This window comes from Callithrix jacchus, chromosome 3 (assembly GCF_049354715.1).
Source record: "Callithrix jacchus isolate 240 chromosome 3, calJac240_pri, whole genome shotgun sequence".
Classification (NCBI taxonomy): Eukaryota; Metazoa; Chordata; class Mammalia; order Primates; family Cebidae; genus Callithrix; species Callithrix jacchus.
This window is the reverse complement of record NC_133504.1, coordinates 178,162,994-178,187,026: the sequence shown is the minus strand read 5'-3', so window position 1 is coordinate 178,187,026 and position 24,033 is coordinate 178,162,994. Positions and strand designations below refer to the sequence as shown.

General features: G+C 41.9%; 1 protein-coding gene across 4 annotated transcripts in view; it reads left to right on the top strand.

Annotated features, from left to right (window-relative positions):
* The first annotated feature begins 7,983 nt into the window (after positions 1-7,983).
* The window catches only part of BST1 (bone marrow stromal cell antigen 1), a 32,321-nt gene continuing 16,271 nt past the window's right edge, over positions 7,984-24,033 (top strand). For all 4 annotated transcript variants that reach the window (XM_002745987.8, XM_017970662.5, XM_054253469.2 and 1 more), the window contains exons 1-6: positions 7,984-8,239; positions 10,102-10,228; positions 12,598-12,733; positions 16,587-16,669; positions 20,099-20,175; positions 20,609-20,701. In XM_002745987.8, the coding sequence (XP_002746033.6) occupies positions 8,040-8,239; positions 10,102-10,228; positions 12,598-12,733; positions 16,587-16,669; positions 20,099-20,175; positions 20,609-20,701 (716 nt within the window). In that variant the 5' untranslated portion in view covers positions 7,984-8,039. The remainder of the gene's footprint in view (positions 8,240-10,101; positions 10,229-12,597; positions 12,734-16,586; positions 16,670-20,098; positions 20,176-20,608; positions 20,702-24,033) is intronic.

Sequence of the window (24,033 nt, the reverse complement as noted above, 5' to 3'; positions counted from 1 at the left end):
AAGCGGTGGCTCCGGCACCTGCCCTCTGTACCTGGGGCTCCACCCTTAGAGCCATCCTTTTTGATGTCTGTCACTGAGTAGTTTTATCAGTCTGTTTCTTGCTGGTAGAATTTAAGGAGCTCAATTGCCTTCTTTCATTTTGTCTTCTCTGTTCCTTTTAGTCCAATTTAACAGTGTTTCTGTTGGCAAAACAAAACATTGTGGGTTATAGGGATTCACTCCACTGAAAGAGAGGCTCCTCAACAGATGGTTTCTGAATAATTCTGTCTCTACTTGGGACTTCTGCTGAGATTGGTTGAGGGGGTTTGCGAGTCACATACCTCTTCAAAGAGCCCTCTGTGTAACTGAATACTGTAATCTTTGGTACTTCGTAAGCAGTAGCAAAAGACTTATACCCACACTTACAAATGGTTAAGATAATAAATTTCATACTATGTATATTTTACCACAATTTAAAATTCAAAAACTTTTTACGGAAGGATGTACAGCCACACTGTTGGCTTTCTCACCAGAGCATGCTTTCCTTACGGTGGATCTCTTAGCTTTGGCATCCTTTGCAATATCAATAGGCTGATAATTTCTCAAATCATCAAATCCTGGTTGTATTATCTAACAGTTCTCTCAGTTTATCCCTTTCCTCTCATTTTCCTAAAAGCAACGGTAAACCAAGTCAGATTTTCATCACTGCTTGGAAACTTTGTACAAATACATTGCTTAAAAGTTCTGTTTTCTTACAATTTTAGGACACAATTCATTTAAGCTTTCTACCACTAAATAAAAAGAACCCTCTTTTCTTTGGTTTCAAAAAATAAGTTTCTCATTTCTTTGTGAGCCCTCACCAGCGGCGCTTTTAACATCTGTATTTCTACAGTTCATGGTGTGTTAAGATTTTCTCTAATATAAGTCTTCTCTACCATGCTCTCACTTACTTCCAAGCCCTCATCACACCGGTATTTCCACTAACAGCCTATTTGAGGATGTTAGGCCTCTTCTATCATATTCCTAAAAATTCTTCCAGTGTCTCTACAGATTATCCAAATCCAAATTACTTCCATAATTTTAGTGTTCGTTACAGCAGAATTGTCATAATTTGAGGCCAGAAAAATCTTTCTCTTGATGATTGAACTCACCTATTCTTCAATCTTGCTTTTTCCCTCATGGACTCTGGTCAAGATTAGACAAGAATAATAATCCTGCTCCTGGTGATTCCCAAGTTCAGTCTTGGAAATGAAGGGAAAAGGAGGCAGAAAGGGTGTGATGGTTTCAGGTACCCAAAGCTGTATGTGTTTCCTATTGCTACTTAGTGAATGCCACATAATGGCTTAAAGCAACATAAATTTATTCTTTTTTGGAATCTAATGTAAGTCTTAATGGGGTGAAAGTCAAGGTGTCAGCAGGATTCATTCCATCTGGATTATTCAGGGAAGAACGTTTCCTTACCCTTCCAAGCTTCTGAAGTCTGCCTGCATCCCCTGTCTCATGGCTCCTTCCTGCATTTTCGGCGCCAGCAGCATAGTATCTTCAAGTATCTCTGTGCTTTTGCTATCACATAATTCTCTCTGTGTCTCTGATTTACCTGACTTCCTCCTATGAGGACTTTTAGGATTACATTGGACTCATCCAGATAATTCAGTATAATCTCCCCATATCAAGATCCTTAATTTAATCACATCTGCAGAGTCCTTCTTACTATGTAAAGTAATGTATTTATAGGCTCCAGAGTTTAGGTCATGAACTAAACTTTCTTTGCTGGGCTATTTTTCAGCCTTCCACAACAGACAATAAACATACAACATATGAGATAAGCATTCAGAACAAAGATTGAAAGCACACTGTGAAACATACTATTCTAAGGCCTTTAAATGCGTAATCTCTCTTTATTCTCTGGCAATCAAGATTTCTGGCCAAGAAAAGAAACACAGTTTTCAATAAGGAAGGTCAGAAATTATTGATAATTCATAATGATCAAGAGAACAAAGTGCAAATGCCTTAGCATTGTGCTCAGTGGCTTTACTATATGACCTAACTTTCCTGTCTAATTTCCGTCTGCATCCTGTTTACCAATCAAAGCAAACTTTCAGCTGTTTCCAGAAGCTCCATGGTTTTTTTCCTTTTCTGCCTTTGCTCAGGCAATTAGCTCCATCTGAAATCTCTTTTGCCACAACTGTATATATCAGCACACTATTTCTTCTATAAGTTTATATAAGTGGAGTAATAAAGTTTGTGTTCCTTTACATCTAGCTTCTTTCATTCAGCTTTTTAAAAAATTTTTGTCATTTTTTTGTATTGCTAATAATACTCTATTATATGATGATATTGCAAGTTACTAATTTATTCCTCTCATTAGTCATTTGCATTGTTTACTGTTTTGAGTTACAAATTAAGCTTCTACAAACATAGGCATAGATGTGTTTTCTAGGCATAGATGTATTTTCATTTTTCTTTTGGTAAATACCTAGAAATGAAATACCTTCTTTGGTGAGGTATAAGTTCAACTATTTTGCCAATTTTAAGATGTGGTTGTTTTTCTTACTTTTGAGTTGTCAGTGTTCTTTCTATGTTTTAGATCAAGCTCCTCCAACCCACAGCCACAGGCCACATGCTGCCCAGGATGGCTTTGAATGCAGCCCATCACAAATTTGTAAACTTCCTTAAAACCTTATGAGATTTGTGCATGTGTTAAGGATGGCAAATATCTGAGTCTCACAGCATGAAATATGTTAGCAATAGAAGGAATCTGAGTTACTGGCAGTGAATCTGTATGGGTCTGCCTCCTCAGAAAAAAATATCTCAGTATTTAAAGACATGAGTTTGCAGGTTTTAAGGGCTCATGGATTGCCCACTACAATGAAAACCACCTTTCCCCAAGTTCATCTCTGAAATTTCATACTCTTGACAATAAAAGGAAATTCTGAAAACTTCCAGATGGAAAAAAACAGGCCAAAGAATAAACAACAACAAAAAGGTCAAATAAATAGAAATATGAAAATGGCTTCAGATTTCTCAACAGCAACACAGAAAATAATAGAGCACAGTCTTCAAAATTTTGAAGGGAAATGCTTTCTAACACAAAAATCTACCCAACTAAATTCTCAATCAAATGTGAGCTTAGAATAATGAAATTTTGAATTCTTATGCAAAAATCTCAGAACCCCAACCAGATTCGCAATCAAGTGTGAGGATAGAATAATGACATTTTGAATTCTTATGCAAAAATCTCAGAAAGTTTAGTACCCTATGTATCTTTTCAAGAAGCTATTGGAAGATGTGCTCCATTAAACAAGAAAGAGGATACATACACATGAGATCTAGGTGTATTCGTTCATTTTCAGGCTACTCAAAGACGTACCTGAAACTGCAAACAAAAAGAGGGTTAATTGGACTTACAGTTCCACATGCCTGGGAGGCCTCAGAATCTTGGTGTGACATGAAAGGCACTTCTTTTTTTTTTTTTTTTTTGAGATGGAGTTTCACTCTTGTTACCCAGGCTGGAGTGCAATGGCGTGATCTCAGTTCACTGCAACCTCCGCCTCCTGGGTTCAGGCAATTCTCCTGCCTCAGCCTCCTGAGTAGCTGGGATTACAGGCACGCGCCACCATGCCCAGCTAATTATTTGTATTTTTAGTAGAGACGGGGTTTCACCATGTTGACCAGGATGGTCTCGATCTCTTTACCTCGTGATCCACCCACCTCGGCCTCCCAAAGTGCTGGGATTACAGGCTTGAGCCACTGCGCCCGGCCTGAAAGGCACTTCTTACATGGCAGTGGCAAGAGAAAAATGAGGAAGAAGCAAAATCGGAAACCCGTGATAAACCCATCAGATCTCAGGAGACTTATTCACTATCACAGGAATAGCATGAGAAAGACTTGCTACATGAATCAATTACTACCCTCTGGCTCTCTACCATAACACATGGGAATTCTAGGAGCTACAATTCTAGGAGATTTGGGTGGGGACACAGCCAAACCATATCACTAGGAAACAGGACATTCAGCACAGGAGAGATGAAAGGAAGTTACCAGGATGGCTGCTGTGCAGCAAGTAGAGAGAGCAAGAAGCTCAGATTCAGGCAGAAAACTGGACAGCTCCAGGAAGGATGTTTTCAAGAATCCACCCTCCCCTGCCCACAAAAAAAAAAAAAAGAAAGAAAGAAAGATGGGGCGCAGTGGCTCATGCCCATAATCCCAGCTCTTTGGGAGGCCGAGGCTTGCAGATCACTCGAGGACAAGAGTTTGAGACGGCCTAGAAACCCTACCTCCACTAAAAATAAAAAAATTAGCCAGGTGTGGTGGCATGTACCTGTAATCCCAGTTACTCAGGAGGCCGAGGCAAGACAATCACTTGAACATGGGAGGTAGAGGTTACAGTGAGCCAAGATTGTGCCACTGCATTCCAGCCTGAGCGACAGAGTGAGACTCCATCTCAAAAAAAGAAAGAAAGAAAAAGAAAAAAAAATCATACATATCCCCTGAGATATTGACTGATGTTTTTGAATGTATCAAGAGATTTACATGTCTATCAGAGAGTTTGACCATAATCATAGGTGTTCATAGAATATCAAGCAAATACACAAATAAGTGTGTGTGTGGCCAGTGCTAGGATTGAGGTGCATAGACAATGATTACCTCCAAGGTAAACAAGTGGTTTACAACAAATAAAATGTAATCATAGAATGCTATAAGCTCAGCTATGAATAATACTGGCAAGATCATAATACTGTAAATGCTGATAACAGATTTAAAGTTGTAATATTGCCATATTAGGAGAATGAAGGCAATATCACAACTTTATTGAATGCAAAATGCAGAAGGATGCATTTTGGAGGTGAGACAGGATTAAAGCTAAAATCTCTTTGTTCATACTAGGAAATTAAAGAAGAATATCCAAAACAGAAACGGGCCAGGCGTGGTGGTTCATGCCTGTCATCCCAGCACTTTGGGAGGCCGAGGTGGGTGGATTACAAGGTCAGGAGTTCAAGAGCAGCCTGACCAACATGATGAAACCCCGTCACTACTAAACATAAGAAAATTTAGCCAGGCTTGGTGGCGCATGCCTGTAATCCCAGGTACTCACCAGGCTGAGGCAGGAGAATCGCTTCACTCTGGGCGGCAGAGATTGCAGTGAGCCAAGATCGCACCACTGCGCTGTACCCTGAGTGACAGAGTGAGACTCTGTCAAGAAAAAAGAAGAAAGAAACAGAAACATCAACAAATAGCATATAGGCATTGTATTAGTCTGTTCTTGCATTGCTGTAAAGAGATACCTGAAACTGGTCATTTTTTTATTGCATTTTAGGTTTTGAGGTACATGTGAAGAACATGCAAGATTGTTGCATAGGTACACACATGGCAGTCTGATTTGCTGCCTTCCTCCCCATCACCTATATCTGGCATTTCTCCCCATGCTATCTCTCCCCAACTCCCCACCCCTGCTGTCCCACCCCTATTTCCCCCGGAGAGACCCCAGTGTGTGATGCTCCCCTCCCTGTGTCCATGTGTTCTCATTGTTCAACACCCACCTATGAGTGAGAACATGCGGTGTAGAGGTTTAATTGGCTCACAGTTCTTCAGGCTGTAAAGGAAGCATAGTGGCTTCTGCGTCTGAGGAGGCTTCAGGAAGTTTCCAAATGTGGTGGAAGGCAAAGAGGGAGCAAGGCATCTTACATGGTGGCAGCAGGGAGTAAGAGAGAGAGGGAAGAAGTGCTACGCACTTTTAAACAATCAGATCTCAGTCACTATCATGAGAACAGCACCAAGGGGATGGTGCTAGACCACTCATGAGAAACCCACCCCCATAATCAAATCACCTCCCACCAGGCCCCACCTCCAACACTGGGGATTACAATTTAACATGAGATTTGGTGGGGACAAACCATACCAGGCATGTGTGAAAGGAAAATCTTGGGTCCCCCAAATTACTAAACTAAATGGCAAAGTCAGGCTGGGAAATGCTCAGAGCAAACCTGCCTCCCACTCTATTCAAAGTCATTCCTCTGCTCACTGAGATAGATGCATATTCTGATGGCCCCTTTTGGAAAGGCTTATCAGAAACTCAAAAGAAGGCAACCATTTGTCTCTCACCTACCTGTGACCTGGAAGCCTCCTCCCTGCTTCAAGTTGTCCCCGCCTTTCTGGACGTAACCAATGTACTTCTCACATATATTGATTGATGTTTCATGTTTCCCTAAAATGTATAAAGCTGCAGGGCATGATGGCTCATGCCTGTAATCCCAACACTTTGGGAGGCTGAGATGGGAGGATCACCTGAGGTCGGGAGTTGGAGACCAGCCTGACCAACATGGAGAAACCCCATCTGTACTAAAAATACGAAAAATTAGCCAGGCGTGGTGGCTCATGGCTCCCAGCTACTCCGGAGGCTGAGGATAGCTTGAACTGGGGAGGTGGAGGTTGTGGCCACGCCATTGCACTCCAGCCTGGGCAACAAGAGCAAAACTCCATCTAAAAAAAAATGTATAAAGCCAAGTTGTTCCCCAACTACCTTGGGCACGTGTCATCAGGACTTCCTGAGGCTGTGTCACAGATGCCCTCTTCAACCTTCGTAAAGTAAACTTTGTAAATTAACTGAGATCTGTCAAATTTTCGGGGTTCACACGTTATTTAGAAATATGGAAGTAAACACCAGGAACAAAACTGTTGAAATAATTAAAAATACTTACCTCTGGAAAGTGGATTTAACTTAAGGAGGGACTAAACCGGAGAATGTGGATTTTGGTTATAGAAAACAAGAGATTCAAATAAAACAGGGTAGAACACCTACACCTGTGCTGTCCTCCCTCGTGTTTATCAAGTATTTGCCAGGCACTCAGAGTTCATTGCTGTCATTACTGTAAAAATTGAGGACTTGGGCCTCCACGTGGAATTCTGTTAATACCAGCTCTCTTAAACTGACGGCCTCCAGGATTTTGCATCTAGCAGGAAGGGAGATTGTGACCTCTGACAAGTTAGTCGGCAGTAGGTATCCATGGAGAATTGGTTCTGGGACAACTCTGGATACCAAAATCCACAGATGCTCAAGGCCTTTCTATTAAATGGTGTAGTACAGTATTTGCACATCCTTTCCTATAATTCAAATCATCTTTAGATTCCTTACAATATCTAGTACCTGTTATGTAAGTAGTTGTATTATTTAGGGCTTGATAACAAGGAAAATAAAGTTCATTTACGTTCAGTACAGACGCAAGCATTCTTTTTTTCCCCAAATGTTTCTCATCCATGGTTAGTTGAATCTGGATGATGAATTCACAAATATAGAGGGCCAAACATACTTAACGTCCCTGAGTTTATCCATTAGTAAAGAGAGAATAATTATAACCCTAGCTAGGAAGGATGCTGCGGAAAGTAATGAATATTATGCTTGCAAAGTGCTTGGCATGTCGTCGTAGTTATTATTTCCTGAAAACAAACAAAACTCACTTATTGGCTGTGTGAAAGAGGGCATTTGTCAAACTTGTCATCCGTTGGAAAAGGAAAAGTCTTTCTTCTCTGATGACTTACCTTTCCTTCAACCTCGTGGCTTCTTTGGGACTCCCTCCCCAGGACACCAGTTAAGATTATGGGCCACAATGCACCGGTCCTGTCCCAGGTGATGTTCCAAGCTCATTTTTTTTTTTTTTTTTTTAAGGGTCTGGCTCTGTCTTCCAGGGCTGGAGTGCAGTGGTGGGATCACTGCTCACTGCAGTCACTGATCCCCTGGGGTCAAGGCCTTCTCCCATCTCAGCCTAGCAAGTAGCTGGGACTGCAGGTGCGCAGCACCAAGACTGGCTTTTTAAATTTTTTTGTAGAGAGCAAGTTTGTTACCTATGTTACTCAGGTTCGTCTGCCTAACAGACTACACTCAAGCGATCCGCCCCACTCGGCCTCCCAGAGTGCTGGGACTGCTGGCCTGAGCCACCGCGCCCCGCCCCGAGCTCAGGCTTGAAGTAGACTGAATCTGGAAACGGAAAACAGCGAATTGTCAGAGCTAGAGTCCCGCCCAACATCAGTTTGAGGAGCAGTCTAAGTAGAAGGAGAGAAGGAGAATGGAGAAGGCACGGGGCTGGAGGGACCAAAGTTCCCCGATGGCGGCCCGGGAGTGCGGGGCGTCGCGGCTGCTGCTGCTGCTGCTGGCGGCGGGCGGGGCGCGTGCGCTGTGGAGCGGGGAGGGCACCAGCCCGCAGCTGCAGGCCATCTTCCTGGGCCGCTGCGCCGAGTACCGCGCGCTGCTGAGTCCCGAGCAGCGGTGAGGCCGCGGGCAGACTGGAAGCGGGAGGGGAAAAGAGGCAACGGTGTAGAGAGCGTGGGGAGGGGAAAACTGGCGCTAAAAGTCGGTGTGAAGGGGCAATGAGAGAGGCCTTGAGGGGAGAGGTGAGTGTGGAGACAGCGATGGTCCTGAAGGATGGGGGTGAGTGTGGAGGGGGCTGTGAAGTGTGTCTGCAGGTGAGGGGGTGAGCTGTGTTAGAGGTGAGGGGTGTGTGTGTGTGTTCTAGAGGTGAGATGTGTATGTGTTCTAGAGGTGAGGAGTGTGTGTGTTCTAGAGGTGAGGAGTGTGTGTGTTCTAGAGGTGAGGAGTGTGTGTGTTCTAGAGGTGAGGAGTGTGTGTGTTCTAGAGGTGAGGGGTGTGTGTGTGTGTTCTAGAGGTGAGATGTGTGTGTGTTCTAGAGGTGAGGGGTGTGTGTGTGTGTGTGTGTGCGCGTGTGTATTAGTCTGTTCTCACACTGCTATGAAGAAATACCAGAGACTGAGTAATTTATACAGGAAAGAGGTTTAACTGACTCACAGTTCCGCATTGCTGGGGTAGCCAAAGTCAAGGTAAAAGAGAGGCATCTTCTTCACAGGAAGGCAGGACAGAGTGAGTACAAGCAGGGGCAAATGCCAGACGCTTATAAAACCATTTGATCTTGTGAGACTCACTATCATGAGAAGAGCATAGGGGAAACCACCGTTATGATTCAATTACCTCCCACCTGGTCTCTCCCTAGATATGTGGGGATTATGGGGATTATGATTCAAGATGAGCCTAATCATATTAGTATGCGTATGTGTTCTAGAGGTGAGATGTGTGTGTTCTAGACGTGAGGCATGTGTGCATATGTGTGTTCTAGAGGTAAGATGTATGTGTTTATTCTAGCGGTGGCAGTGTGTGTGTTCTAGAGGTGATGGATGTGTAAGTCTGTGTGTGTGTGTGTGTTCGTGAAAGAGAGTGGAGAGGTATCCCTCTAGAAGTGAGGGCTGGGTAGAAGTGAACTGCGTAACAGCCCATTGCCAGCCAGCACATTTAGTTTGAACCCTCAGAAACCAGAATGTGGTCTCAGGTTAGAATTCCTTGAGTCCAGTCCTTCTGGAATTCAAATTTCAGATCCCCTAAATCTAGAGGATTTCTGAAGTTTGGGTCTTTCTTGCTAGCACTGCATTTCTTACTGATTTTTGTTCCTTCTGTGGGCCCCCCTTTTCTTATGCTTGTGATGTCTCTTTCTTGTGCTGATTGTTTTTATTGTCATACATTTCAGGCAAATAAAAAAACAGCAGAGAATAATATAAGAAGCACTACACACCAGCCAGTATGAGAAACAAAAAGTTACAGATGCCATGGGAAATATTTTTCAAAAACTAGCATGGACCTCAAGAGGGGCTGGCACTGGAGGGTTCACCCGCCTTACCAGGGGTGGGAGCCTTTTGCAGCACTGGGACTCCCTCCTGACATCACACCTCCTGCTGGCTGGCCTGGCCTGGCCTCACCTGGTCCCTGATTTCCACAGTGGACCTGGACAATGGGACCGGCCCCGCTGTTAGGTCTAAATGAAGAGGCACCTGTGTATAGTTTACTGAAATTGTCACATCCTGCTTGTCTCTGTGAGCCTGGGGCAAGGCTGTGTTCCTTAGCTCTGAGAAATCTGTGCAGTGCCTTCTGAGAGACAACTCCAGTGTCAGATTTCTGAATCTGTCACCTGAGCCATGACAGTTTGTTGTCTTTTTTGTAAGCCTGCTTCTGCAGAGTCACTATATGACAAAATCTCTTGTAAAGTTCTTAGAGAAGTGACAATACATCACATTACATCGTGATGTTCATGTGTGTGTTTTCTTCCCAATTGTACTTTTGCCCAGGAACAAGAACTGCACAGCCATCTGGGAAGCCTTTAAAGTGGTGCTGGCCAAGGATCCCTGTTCTGTGCTTCCCTCGGACTATGACCTTTTTATTAACCTCTCCAGGCACTCTATTCCCAGAGATAAGGTAATGCTACAACCATCTTGGGTAAAACTTTGCTCTGTTTCTACAGAAATGGATGGTGTGTGGGCCAGGTGTGAGATTAGCTGTCCCCTGCATCCTGCAACATCACAGAAACATCAGGCAGCACACACAGTGTGCTGGTTCACAGTTCCACAGTCTGTACAGGAAGGATGGCAACATTGGCTTCTGGGAGGACTGGGAGCTTTTACTCCTGTGTAAGGCAAAGTGGGAGCAGTTGTCTTATATGGCACGAGCAGGACCAAGGGCAGAGGGAGGTGCCATACATTTGTAGATAATAGGATCTTCTGAGAACTCCATCACGAAAACAGCACCAAAGGGGGAAATCTGCCCCCATAATCCAATCACCTCACACCTGGCCCCACCTCCAACATAGACAATTACGCTTTGACAAGAAACACAAATCCAAACCATGTGAGTTTCCAACAGTGATTCTAGATGTCCTGCCGGTTGTGGGCAGAAGAAAATTTCCTAAATCAGCAAGTCACTGTGAGAATCACCACAAGGACATCAGGACATGGCCATACCTGTCACACTGAGCCTCCACACCTGTCCCTTTCTAAATAACCTTCATCTTAACTGGCCCAATGTCCTGACCCTTGAGAAATTCAGAAAACCCTCAATCTCAGTATCCTCCCAGGAGACTAGTCTCTCCATTTAATGGGTCTTAAGATGATATTCATTCAGTACCAGTTTCTTTAAGAAAACCACATATCTTATTCTGTCTGCACCCTAAGGTCTAATAAAATGAAAATAAATGAAAACATTTCCATAAAACCCTTGCTTCAAACAATATCTCAAGTTTAAAGAAAGCTAGACACCATTTTTGTTTCTCTGAAATAAACACTCTTAACCTGATTTTTTTCTATTGTGTGTTATTTGTAAAAGTAAGTAAATGGAACTGTGAGGTTCAAAGATAGAATAGACTGAAAACATGAGTTTTAAGTATATGCTGTTTTTGAATCTCACTGCCTTCCTGTCACTAAAAGGGGGAAGCCAACTGTTTTTCCTTCTCTTTCATAGATTTGGTGCTAGTTGATGAACTCAGTATACTTCCTGGGCTATTTGTTTGCCAGTCATTGGTGCTACAGGTTAAGGATGTAATAGTGAAAAACCTCCCTCACCCTTGGGGACCTTCTAGTCTAAATATAAACTGATGGAACTACTGAGGGTCAGATGAAATAGTGACGGGGGGATTTGTGTTATTGTTGTATGAAAAAGCTGTAGTGGAAACTATAAAGTATAATGTAAAAGCGGCCGGGCGCAGTTGCTCACACCTGTAATCCCAGCACTTTGGGAGGCCAACAAGGGTGGATCACAAGGTCAGGAGATTGAGACCATCCTGGCCAACATGGTGAAACCCCGTCTCTACTAAAATACAAAAATTAGCTGGGCTTGGTGGCACATGCCTGTAGTCCCAGCTACTAGGGAGGCTGAGGCAGGAGAATTGCTTGAACCAAGGAGGCAGAGGTTGCAGTGAGCCAAGATTGTGCCACTGCACTCCAGCCTGGAGCCTGGCAACAGAGCAAGACTCCGTCTCAAAAAAAAAAAAAAAATAATAATAATAATATAAAAGCAATGTATTTTGGAGGCACTTGACACTTTAGGAAGTGCTTTTTGTGATTGCATGTTCTCCTGGCCACATTTGTGGAAGAAGAGAAAGGGCTCATGCTCTGCATTTTCCAGAAGTAGAAACTGAGAAACAGAAGATTGAACACCTTGGTCAAGATTACATATCTAATGTATGACAGATCCAGGATTCCAGCCCAGGTCCCTTGATTTTTTTTTTTTTTAGATGGAATCTTGCTCTATCACTAGGCTGGAGTGCAGTATCATGATCTTGGCTCACTGCAACCTCTGCCTCCCGGCTTCAAGTGATTCTTCTGCTTCAGCCTCCCAAGTAGCTGGAACTACAGGTGCGCGCCACCATGCCAAGCTAATTTTTGTATTTTTAGTAGAGACGGAGTTTCTCCATGTTGGACAGGATGGTCTCGATCTCTTGACTTTGCGATCTGCCTGCCTCAGCCTTGCAAAGTGCTTGGATTATAGGCATGAGCCACTGTGCCCAGCCGATCATTTTTAATGTAGGTAATCTTATCACATGCATGTGTATTTTGTACTAGTGAGAAAATATTTCATTAACATTTGCATGATCTCCTGGGAAGAAAGGGAGGAGAGATGCTAGCACTCTTTGAATGAATAAATGAAGACAACAAAAAGGAAAGTTAAGTTGTTGTTCAGCAGGTCAGAGTTGAATGAGAACTGGATTGACTGACTTGCCTTGACAATATTGTGCCTAAGGAGTCTGTTTTGATTTTGTTTTGTATTTTGATATTTTGTTTGTCTTTCCTTAGTCCCTGTTCTGGGAAAATAGCCACCTCCTTGTTAACAGTTTTTCGGATAACACCCGTCGTTTTATGCCCGTGAGCGATGTTCTGTATGGCAGAGTTGCAGATTTCTTGAGCTGGTGTCGACAGAAAAATGCCTCTGGTAAGTTTCCTGCACAGATCACAGGAGACTTAAGAGCTCCTATGTACTGTGCATTAGCATTTATGCTAAATGCTTTCATATGCATTCATTTCATTTGATCCTCTCCAAGTCCTCTGAGATAAGTGTCAAGAATAGTTAATAATAACAATGCTAGAGAATACGTATCTTTTGCAGGTGCCAGTCTAAGCAATATATATATATAGTGCTATGTATACATATACACATACACACAAACACACACGCACACACATATATATATATATTCATTTAATGCCACAACAGCCTCATGGGATTCTATCATAATCCCCACTTCGATGAATGAGGAAACTGAGGCACAGAAAGATTAAGAAACCTGCTCAGGATAGCATAAGCTAGTAAGCAGCAGACAGTCGGACTCCAGAGCCCATATTCTCAACCTTGCGCAACTCTGCCTTGCTATCCTCATTTGTCCAGAGCGGGAAGCTGAAGCTTAAGGAGGATAAATGACTGGAAATGGTAAGGCTGGGTCCCAGCTCTGTCCTGATAGATTCTGAAGCCTGTATGCTTTAACACCACTCCAGGCCACCAGAAGAGATTTCGAGATCCAAGTCATAGGGAATGTTAGAGTCACAAGAGCTGGCCCGAATGTATTGCAAACTCGCCTCATTCATCCAACTGTGGTGCTAGGAGCTGGCAACACAGCAGTCACCATTTTCAGGGAGCTTATAGCCTCATAGTGGGTATTAACTTGAGTGATATGGGCTGTAATGCAGGAAAATGGTGTGCCGAAGAGTAGCAGAGAGAGACACCAGCCTCCAGGGCATCAAGGAAGCTTGAGGAGGGAGGCTAGCAAGGAAAGAGTTGAGGGAGTGTTCCTCTCATGAAAACTGGAGATCCTTCCTGGATATCAGAGTCATTTTAAAAGTTAACATAATGTCAGACTAGGCGTGGTAGTTCACTCTTGTAATCCCAGCACTTTGGGAGGCCGAGGTTGGTGGATCATTTGAGGTCAGGAGTTCGAGACCAGCTTGGCCAACATGAAGAAACCACATTTCTACTAAAAATACAAAAAAATTAGCCAGGTGTGATGGTGCATGCCTGTCATCCCAGCTACTTGGGAGGCTGAGACCGGAGAATCCCTTGAACCCTGGAGATGGAGGTTGCACTAAGCCAAGAACACACCACTGCACTGCAGCCTGGGTGACAGAGTGAGACTGGGCACGAAAAGGGGGAAAACATAACAAAGAGTTAACCTAAAATCAGTTCTTTTTATTTCTCCTCCATTCATTTGTCCATCAAACTAAAATTTATAGTGTCTACTATGTGCCAGACCCTCATCTTCTAGACAGTGGGAACCCAGTAGAGAATAAAAGAGGAAATTAATACCTCATGCTTACATTATAGGGGGGCAGGTAAGACAATAAACAGGCAAGTGAAATATATAGTCTGCCTTCAGATTATAAGGGCTATGGAGAAAAATAAAACAGGTAATAAGGACACAAAAACTGGAGGGTGGAGGGCCAGGGAGAGGAAAGTGTTGTATTTTAACCTAGATGCCCACTGAAAACCTCACTGAGAAGCTGGTATTTGAACAAGGACCTGAAGAAGAGAAAGAGCATTTTCTGACAGGAGAACAGTAATTGCAAAGGTCCTAAGGTGGGAGCGTGTGTGACATATTTGATAGCAAGGAGGGAAGTGGGCAAAGAGGAAAGTGCGGGCTATGAGGCTAGAGGAATAAAGGAGGGTCAGATGGCACTGGATGTTGTGAGGCCTCTGCTTTTCACCATGAGTGAGATTGGCAGCATCGCAGGTTCCAGGTAAAATGGACACAGCCATTCTTTCAGTGGAGATGACCAGGAAGCCTTTGTTTGATTATGCTGAAGGTGGGGAGAAGGCGGGGAGGAATGTGATGAAAAACATATAGAGAAAGGGAGAGCCTTCCAGAAAACCACCAGTTATTCCTTCCTCACCTCACCCACTGCCTGTTTCTATCTATGCCCTCTTTGTTTCAGAAGGAAGTGAAGTCTAGCAGTTCAGGTCAGCTAAATAACAGTATGTGTGTGTCATGGAATCCTGTGGGGCCACCAGCAATGGTGATGGGATTTTTAATTTATTGACCCGGAAAGAAGCATATTTTTAAGCTAAAAATAAGGTTACAGAACCCTGTGATTGGTATGATGCTATTCAAGTAAAAACACATATATACAATGCATCTATGAAAATATCCACTTAGAAAAATGTCACGAAAATAGCAAACCCAAACCATTGACAGCGGTTCATTCTTATTTTATTTTTAAATTATTATTATTTTTTGATATAGAGTCTCACTCAGCCACTCAGGCTGGAATGCAGTGGTATGATCATAGCTCACTGCAACCTTGAAGTCCTGTCCTCAAGGGATCACCTTGCTTCAGCCTCTTGAGTAGCTGGAATACAGGTACACCACACCACATAGGCTGTTTTTTTAAATTATTTTTGTAGACACGTGGTCTTGCCATGTTGCCCAGGCTGGTCTTGAACTCCTGACTTCAAACAATCCTCCTGCCTCAGCCTCCCAAAGCACTGGGATTACAGGCGTGAGCCACTGCACCTGGCCTTGGTTCTTTTTTTGAAATTTAAGTTTTATTTTATTTTTCATTGACAGATAAAACCTATATATGTTTATGGGGTACAACGTGATGTTTTGATGTATATATACATTGTGTGATGATCAAATCAGAGTAATTAGTATATCTATCATCTTAAACATTTACTCTTTCTTTGTGGTGAGAAATTCAAAATCCTTTGTACTAGATATTTTGAAATCTACAGTACACTATTGTTAGCTGTTGCCACCCTATTGTGCATTACAGCCCCAGTGCTTATTCCTCCTGTGTAACTGTAACATTGTATTTGTTGACCAACTTCTTTCCATCTCCCTTATCCATTCCCCTCCCCAGCCTCTGGTAACCACTATTCTTGCTCAACTTCTATGAGATCAACTTTTGAAGATTCCACTTATAAGGGAGATCATGGAATATTTTCCTCTGCCTGGCTTATTTGCTTGACATAATGGCCTCCAGGTTCATCCATGTTGTTGTAAATGACAGGATTTCATTTTTTAATGGCTACATAGTATTCCATTATGTATATATGCTATGTTTTCTTTATTAATTAGTTGATGGACACCGGTTTATTCCATATCTTGGCTATTACAAATAATGCCATTAATAGCAGCATTTGCCGGGAATATGAGGTCAACTTCTCTCTAGAATTTTTTTTTCTTTATAGAGTATATGATAAGCACATCCCACATCCCATTGATCTGCTGGAGTCTTTAGTCTGTCCTTAAACATTTTTAAACGTAATACATTTTAACATTTCATATATTTTTCAATGGTATAAAATTTCTGTTTTCTGGCTAAGGATTATCACTTTCTCAGTACTTTTTTTCCTTGTATTTACTACTAAGATAATGTCTAAAACTGAATTTTTGGAGAAGGCACTTCTCCCAATAAAGCAAAGGGTGTTTGTTGTTGTTGTTGGTTGTGGATTTTTAAAAATTATTTTACCAGTGCTCCAGTAGAGAAATAACCCAGCTAACATGCTGATGCGCAGTGGTCAGCTAGGCTCACTCACTAGCCAGCTGTTGAGTTCTCTGCCTTCCTTACATTGTGATGAGCAAAATGACAAACATCTTTAGTATCATGGACAAGGTGGTCCCTCACCAGGCTCCTTGTGGATCAAGTGGGAAGAACTGTGGATGTTAAACTTGTACACATTGTACAGAACGGAGGCTAAGTCTATTTCATGGAGCTGGCATATATTGTAAGTTAATTCTTCTCTGAGACAGATAATCTTTGGAATAAAACATGTTTGTATACTTTCCCCTTAGGACTCGATTACCAATCCTGCCCTACATCAGAAGACTGTGAAAATAATCCTGTGGATTCCTTTTGGAAAAGGGCATCCATCCAGGTAGTCATGAGAATGATATCTCAGTGGTTGAGCATGTGTGGGACCTGTGAGAATGGAACACAGTGGCTCAGAGTCTGTGCCCCAGGTCATCACTCAACTTTGAGCCTCGTTTTCCACTTTTACCAAATCATGACTTATGCTCTCTGCTCTATAAAGTTGTGAGAATTTGAGGAAATAAGTACTTAATGCAGTGCCTGGCACAGAGAAAACATTCTGTAAATGTTGGCTATACATGTGGGTTTTAAGTTATTATTATTTCCATTATGTCATGGTTATCGTTAGTATTTCCAATCAATGATTTTGATTGCTACTAAAATGGGGCAACTCCTGCCTTATGGAAGACCCTAGGACACCTAAGATCAATTTCTGGAGTTCAGAAATGTCCACAAGACTAATGTTAATGGGAGAGGAACTGACAGGTGATGAAGGGTAAGCGGGAGACACAGAAATAGTCCCCTGAAAGTAGGTCTGTCTCCCAGAGAATGATGTTACCAGAGTTGATGACAGCTATAAGTAGCTATAACATGCCAGGGACTACAGCTTACACTCTCTGTCATGAGAATTAGAATAAACATTAGAAATAAAGAGGGTTCTGTTCTTAGTTCAGTGCCTGGCAAAGAGCTGTTGACTAGTAAGTGTTAGCTAGGCTGACCAGGTGAATGTCAGGGCATTCCCACCCACCACTGCCAACCCCCTTTCAGGACTCTGTATGTCTCTTTGGGTCCCATCTTTTACCCTAGATCCTCAGGTGTCCACTAGGTAGATTGTTAGTCAGGGTGAGAAGGACCTCGTCAAATCCTCCGTAGTGGCTGCAGTTTGGAACTAAGCAGAGGGTTCTTCTCAGATAAAACATATTCTGTTTATCACTGTCCTCTGCTGCCCACCCCAAGGGAACATCATTTGCTCCCACTACCTATAGGTTTCATCTTAAGCACAGACTCCAGTGAGTTGGCAGTGGCTGCCAGAGCTCCTCATTGAGAATTGGGAGGTTACAGAGATGTCATCATCTGAAAGTGGGATCAAATAGTAACTCAGGGGAGATGTCAACATTACACGTAATGGGACCATATATTTTACCCAGTGGCTCTGCCGGACTTCCAAGCGTGTGCTCCAAACCACCACCTTATACTTCCTCCAATTCTAGAATGGAAATCTAATACTAGTGCCTACATTTTTCTGAGCACTTGGCATTTGCTGTGTAGTGGAAGTATGAGGAGAGGTAGTGTGGTATAGTGATGAGAAGTGGATTTGAACCTTAGCAGATAAATATTCAATAAATGTTAGTAGTTATTATTTTAAATATGTTCTTCTTTATGACTGTTCTATGAGACAGAGACTCTTAACATCCTTATTTTACAGATAGTAAAGTAGGGTACAGAGAGGTCAAGAAGTTTTACTAAGGTTATGGAACTGACAAGCAGCGGAGCCAGGATTTGAAAACAGGCAGGCTGACTCAAGATCAGACTTTCAGCCATGATATTATATAGCCTCATTGCATCTGCATACTTTTAATTTTAATTTTTATCTTTTTTTTAGAGATGGAGTCTCTCTCTGTATGCAGGCTGGAGTGCAGTGGCACATTCTTGGCTCACTGCAACCTCTGCCTCCTGTGTTCAAATGATTTCTTCCACCTCAGCCTCCCAAGTAGCTGGGACTACAGGTGCACGACACCACACCTGGCTACTTTTTGTATTTTTAGTTGAGACAGTTTTTTGCCATATCAGCCAAGCTGGTCTTGAACTCTGACCTCAGGTGATCTGCCCACCTCAGCCTCCCACAGTGCTGGGATTACAGGTGTAAGCTGCCATGCCTGACCCTGCATATATTTTTTAAAAACTATTTTTTCTTTTTGTCAGTATAATAGCTGCTCATAACAAAGAATGACACACGTAGAAAATGTAAATGTCACCGACATTCCTACCACCTAAAGGCAACCAGTTTAGCATAGTGGTGATCAGGTGTTGGCACTTAAGGATTTAACTATGACTGTTAGCACTGTTTGGAAGCAATATGAGACATGGATGACATGGAGTATATTGTTTGGTATTGAGTGTCACTTTGCTAGGGAGTGAACCCAGCCACCTATACGTCAGTGCCACATTTTTCACCTCTATACATCTTTCATTCTAGTATAAACATTTTCTGAGGGAAATTACATGCTTCAGGTAGTAATTCGAAGTGGAGGTTTTGGAATTTCTGTGGACCTGTGTCTCTCTTGGGAATTCCTTGACTTCTGCCCATGTGTTTTTAACACAGTAGAGCTCATGCTCCTCCAACAACTGGTGCATTTTGCTTTGAGAGTAAAGCACTCCCGGCCGGGCGCGGTGGCTCACGCCTGTAATCCCAGCACTTTGGGAGGCCAAGGCTGGCGAATCATGAGCTCAGGAGATCGAGACCATCCTGGCTAAGATGGTGAAACCCCATCTCTACTAAAAACACAAAAAATTAGCCGGGCGTGGTGGCACACACCTTTAGTCCCAGCTACTCAGGAGGCTGAGGCAGGAGAACCACTTAAACCCAGGAGGCGGAGGTTGCAATGAGCCGAAGTCACACCACTGCACTCCAGCCTGGGTCACAGAGTGAGACTCTGTCTCAAAAAAAAAAAAAAGTAAGCACTTCCTATGCTATTGCAAATCTTTGTACTTGTTGTACTTTGTAGACTGCTACTAAGGGCTGGTTAATATTTCAGACACATAAGTATCATAGTTTACTTACCATTCCCTTGTTGTTGAGTATTTTGTGGTGGTTACAATGTTTCAGAATTACAAGGACTGCTCCACTACACATATTTGTGCACAATGCTCATGGTAGTCCTTAGTACTGCTTGCCAAATATTTCTGGCTTGTCTTCTGAGCCCATGGTTTGCACTCCCCTGTCTCATGAAGTTCTTTACATGTGACTTATCCTGACCAATGAGTTGCGAGTGGGAGTAATGTGTGTGACTTTGGGGTGGAAGTCTTTAAGAAGTGGTTCATGATTTGTCACTATCTCCTCCCTTTCCTGGCAATCAGAGATTTTGCAGATGTGTCCCAGACTGAGGACACGTGGAACAAAATCCCAAAGGGCCTGTGATAAACATGTAGTGTGAGCATGATAGAAGTTATTGTTATTTAAAGCCACTGCAGTTTTGAGGTTCTTTGCTAAGGGAGAGTAACCTAGTTTATTCCGGCGGATAAGATACTGCGTGTTTTCTAGTATCTTCTTACTGTAGATTCCCAGGCATGGATTACTGAGTCTATGAGTTTTTTGACATTTCAAGGCAATTTGCTTTCCAAAATAAACCAGTTTGCATTTCTACCAAGCCATATGAAATGCCACATTTAACATATCCTTGCCATTATTTAGAACTGACAATTTGTAGAAACGCTCATTTTATCGTAGAAAAATGTCATGTCTTTATTTGCTAAAAATACTTGGTTTTTCTTGTAGTATTCAAAGGATAGTTCTGGGGTGATCTACGTTATGCTGAATGGTTCAGAGCCAACAGGAGCCTATCCCATCAAAGGGTAAGAATACCACACATTCAAACACAACAGAGGATGCCAAGATGTTTATTTAATTGTTTTAAATAGAGGTCAAAGAAAATTATCCTAATCCCCATCTCATGCTTGCTTCTATAAATTCAGGTAAAGCAAAACAGACAAATGTCCTAGTGATCAGAGGCATGTCTACAGAGTTATACCATTAACAGCTGATGAATACAAGAATAATAAGTAAAAATAAAATAAAAAAATAAAATAATAATAAAACTTAAAATAAATAAAAATAAAACTTTAATAATAAAACTTAAAATAAATAAAAATAAAACTTAAAAAAAAACAAAAAACCTCTAGGAGCTTTTTTTTTTTTTTTTTTTTTTTAAAGTAATGTGTAAATTAAGTAACAACTGAACTGGAAAAAGTATCATATTGCTTTAGGTCTTTAAGAAATGTTTCTCAGTTTTTTTGCAGATTATGAAATTCCAAACTTCCAGAAGGAAAAAATTACACGAATTGAGATCTGGGTTATGCATGAAATCGGGGGACCCAATGTGTAAGTCATGGTGATATTGATAGTGATAATGGTGCAAATTTGATTTTCTTGTATATGATATGATAAAGTTTATTTAACATTTTCAGTTTGGGGGAAATGACAGCCTTCTTTGTTTCTAATGGGGTTGGTAGAGAAAGACAAAAGCTTGACTTTCTGGCAATGCTGATAGCCAGTCCTGAGCCCAGAGAGGAAACCTCCTTTATCTGGGCTACTCCTCGCAGCCAGTGAAGACAGTGTTCCCTTCTGAGTGACCCAGCCAGCTTTGGATGAGCAAGTTCCTTATGCATTTCTGAGGCTCTAAGTCAGTTTCTTCTTCTGGTCATTTGAAATTCAAAAGCCCTCACTAGGGGTTCTCAGAATTAACCTAGGGACTCTATCATTAAGATGTTATTCTCAGTTAACAACCAGCTCTTCAACTGAGTCTTGAATAACTGATTAAGAAAACTTATGATCCACATTTTCTGGAAAACAACGAGTTTATATGTAAATGCAGGCTAAACTCATCCTTCTCAGCAGTAAAGGGCACTGCTGGCACAAACTCAAGATAAAAAAAATTAAACTGATTTGGTTTAAAGACAAGCCAATGAGGCCACAGCCTAATTAAAGCTAAAAAGCCATAATGGAGCTTGGGAAGCAAGCTAGGACCTTATCCTTCAGAACAGTCCCTCTGTGCTACAATGGAGGAAAGTTTTACTAACCACAAGGAGTGGCGGTCCCATTGAAAGTGTTTAGGAGAAACTCAGTGAATTCCCTGTGTCCTAGTCAGCCCACACGACCCTCTCATACTCACCATATTAACGGGTGATTTTTTCCCCCGTCTCTTGGGCAATAGATTGTGATAAATTTGAAAACTACTTAATTATATAAGTAATACCAAGATCTGCATTCCCCTTCTCAGAAGACAAATTATACTTACTTTTGCATGAAAAATGTGTATCATTGGTCTTATTTTTGTGAGAAGTTGCTCTGTCTAGAATTTACACTTGCTTGTTGTTTTATGTTATCTATCAGAGAAAGCTTTGTGCTTTGAACCTACCTTTACCAAGATAAGGGGATTGCAATTCAATGTCATCTCAGCCCATCCTTTCTGCTCCAGGAGAAGTTACAAAAGGAGTCAGAGCCCCTGGTTGTATATTTAAGCTACAGGGTGAAGACGCAGGTCATAGTCTCAGAAAGTGGGACTTTTGGCTCAGATTTTAGGGAAAACATATTAGCAGCATAGTTAATAAAATTGTAATGTTTTAGGGATTATCATTGTTAAATAAGTAGATTTTAGCTGCTCTTATCACACAAAAAGGTAACTGTGAGACGATAGATGGCTAACCTGCTTTACTACAGTCGCCAATTCACTGTCTATATGCATCTAATGACATTGTGCTGTAAACCTCAAATATACAAAATAAAACTTGTTTAAAAAATAAAACCCATAAGCAGAGAGCTAAAATCAGCATGGCTGACACCTGATTGTGTTTAGCATGGTTTGGGCTGCCTTTATTTAAAAAAAAAAAAGAAAACAAAAACAGTTTATATTTATTTATTTATTTTGCGATGGTGTTTCACTCTTGTTTCTGAGGCTGGAGTACAGTGGCCAGATGTCAGCTCACTGCAACCTCTGCCTCCTGGGTTCAAGTGATTCTCCTGCCTCAACCTCCAAGTAGCGGGATTACAGATGTCTGCCACCACGCCCAGCTAATTTTTTGTGTGTTTAGTAGAGGCGGTTTCACCATGTTGGCCAGGGTGGTCTCAAACTCCTGACCTCAGGTGATCCACCTGCCTCGGCCTCCTGAAGTACTGGGATTATAGGCGTGAGCCACTGCACCTGGCCTTTATAGTTATTTTAATAACCCATTCACTTATCTCTGTGTTCAGGTGTCCTGCAGCCTAAATGTCATTGCTTACTAAAAAAAAATTGTAAGTAGTGAACCTGGCTCAGAGTAAGGCGTTGTCCCAGGTATTGTCAAAGTTCTAAAAAATGATGTTATTCAATACTTTGTTCTCTTCATTGCTGTAATGCCTGGAATTCCACTTCTGTAAAAATTTCTAATTGCTTATTCCCTCCCTGTACACTCCCCCTCTATTAATTTTGCAGTGGGGAGGCTGTTTACCATCCCACTTCATGTAAACTCAGGGCCCTGCCTATAATATACCATGCCTAATAACCACAGCTGGTGGTGTTGTGTCTACCTCTGTTTTGTGATCGTAAATTCTCCCTGCTTAATTGTGACTGTTAATGAAAGCAGACAAGTATCACTGTTGGTACAAGTGTGGGAAATTGCCACTCTCGTACTTTATCAAGCTGTTTATATAAGGGCCTTAAAATGTAATCAAATCATTGATGCCAGAAAACCTGCTTTCAGGAATTTATGCCAAGTGAACAAATCATTAAGAATGTGAATGAAAATGAAGTTCTGATCAGTGACTATCTGGGCTGGTGGTACGGGAGGTAAGAATTTACCAAGACAGCTGAAGGTAAAGACAGACAGATTAATTAGTGAAAGTATGAAAATACGTTGCAAGGGTACAACAGGCACGTCAGCAAGAGATGAGCTGACTGCAGGGAGACAAAGGCTTGCTGGGGATTTCATCGGATGGTGCTTGTGCTGTGTGCTGAAGAGCACTTCGTGCAGTTCTGATAACACCAAGTGAGCTAACTTGCCTTTTTCTATCAGCTGAGGGTCTGGTGATAGCTGGGCATGGGAAGTTCTGAGTTATTTGTGTAGAAAGCTGTGTATCCTGAACCATGAAGAAAACAGACTTATAGCTTATCTGCTTTCTCTTTTTGCCTTTCCCTGCTCCTGCCAGCCTGACTCCCTTTTGTCCTAATTAGGACTCCACACCAACAAAGTTTGTTGTAGCGTAAATGGCATTGAAATAAAAGAATCAACCTAGGTCTTCAACCAGAGAGGACGGGTTCTATGAGTTATAGTCTGTTTATGTAAGGGAGACCATGCGGGAGCTAAAAACAATGGCAGAGAATGTGTGTGTGTGTGTGTGTGTGTGTGTGTGTGTGTGTGTGTATACGCAAGAGCTAAAGCAGAGTACAAAACAAATTGGATAGCAGAGTCCCATTGCTATGTTTTAAAAAACGTGCAGAAATAAATATATTTTAAAAGTTTAGATCTATATACACCAAAATGTTAACATCAGTTATATCTAGGGGTATGAGATTTCAGGTAATTTCTAAAACTTTTTGTTTATTTGCATTTTCTAATATTTTAAAATTTGTATGTTTTGGTGGTTACTTAAAACTTTGAATGAATACACTGTAGTGTAAGGTACAAAAATTGGCAGGTAGCATTGTGCTGAGCCCCTGGGGTACATCGCAGATATGT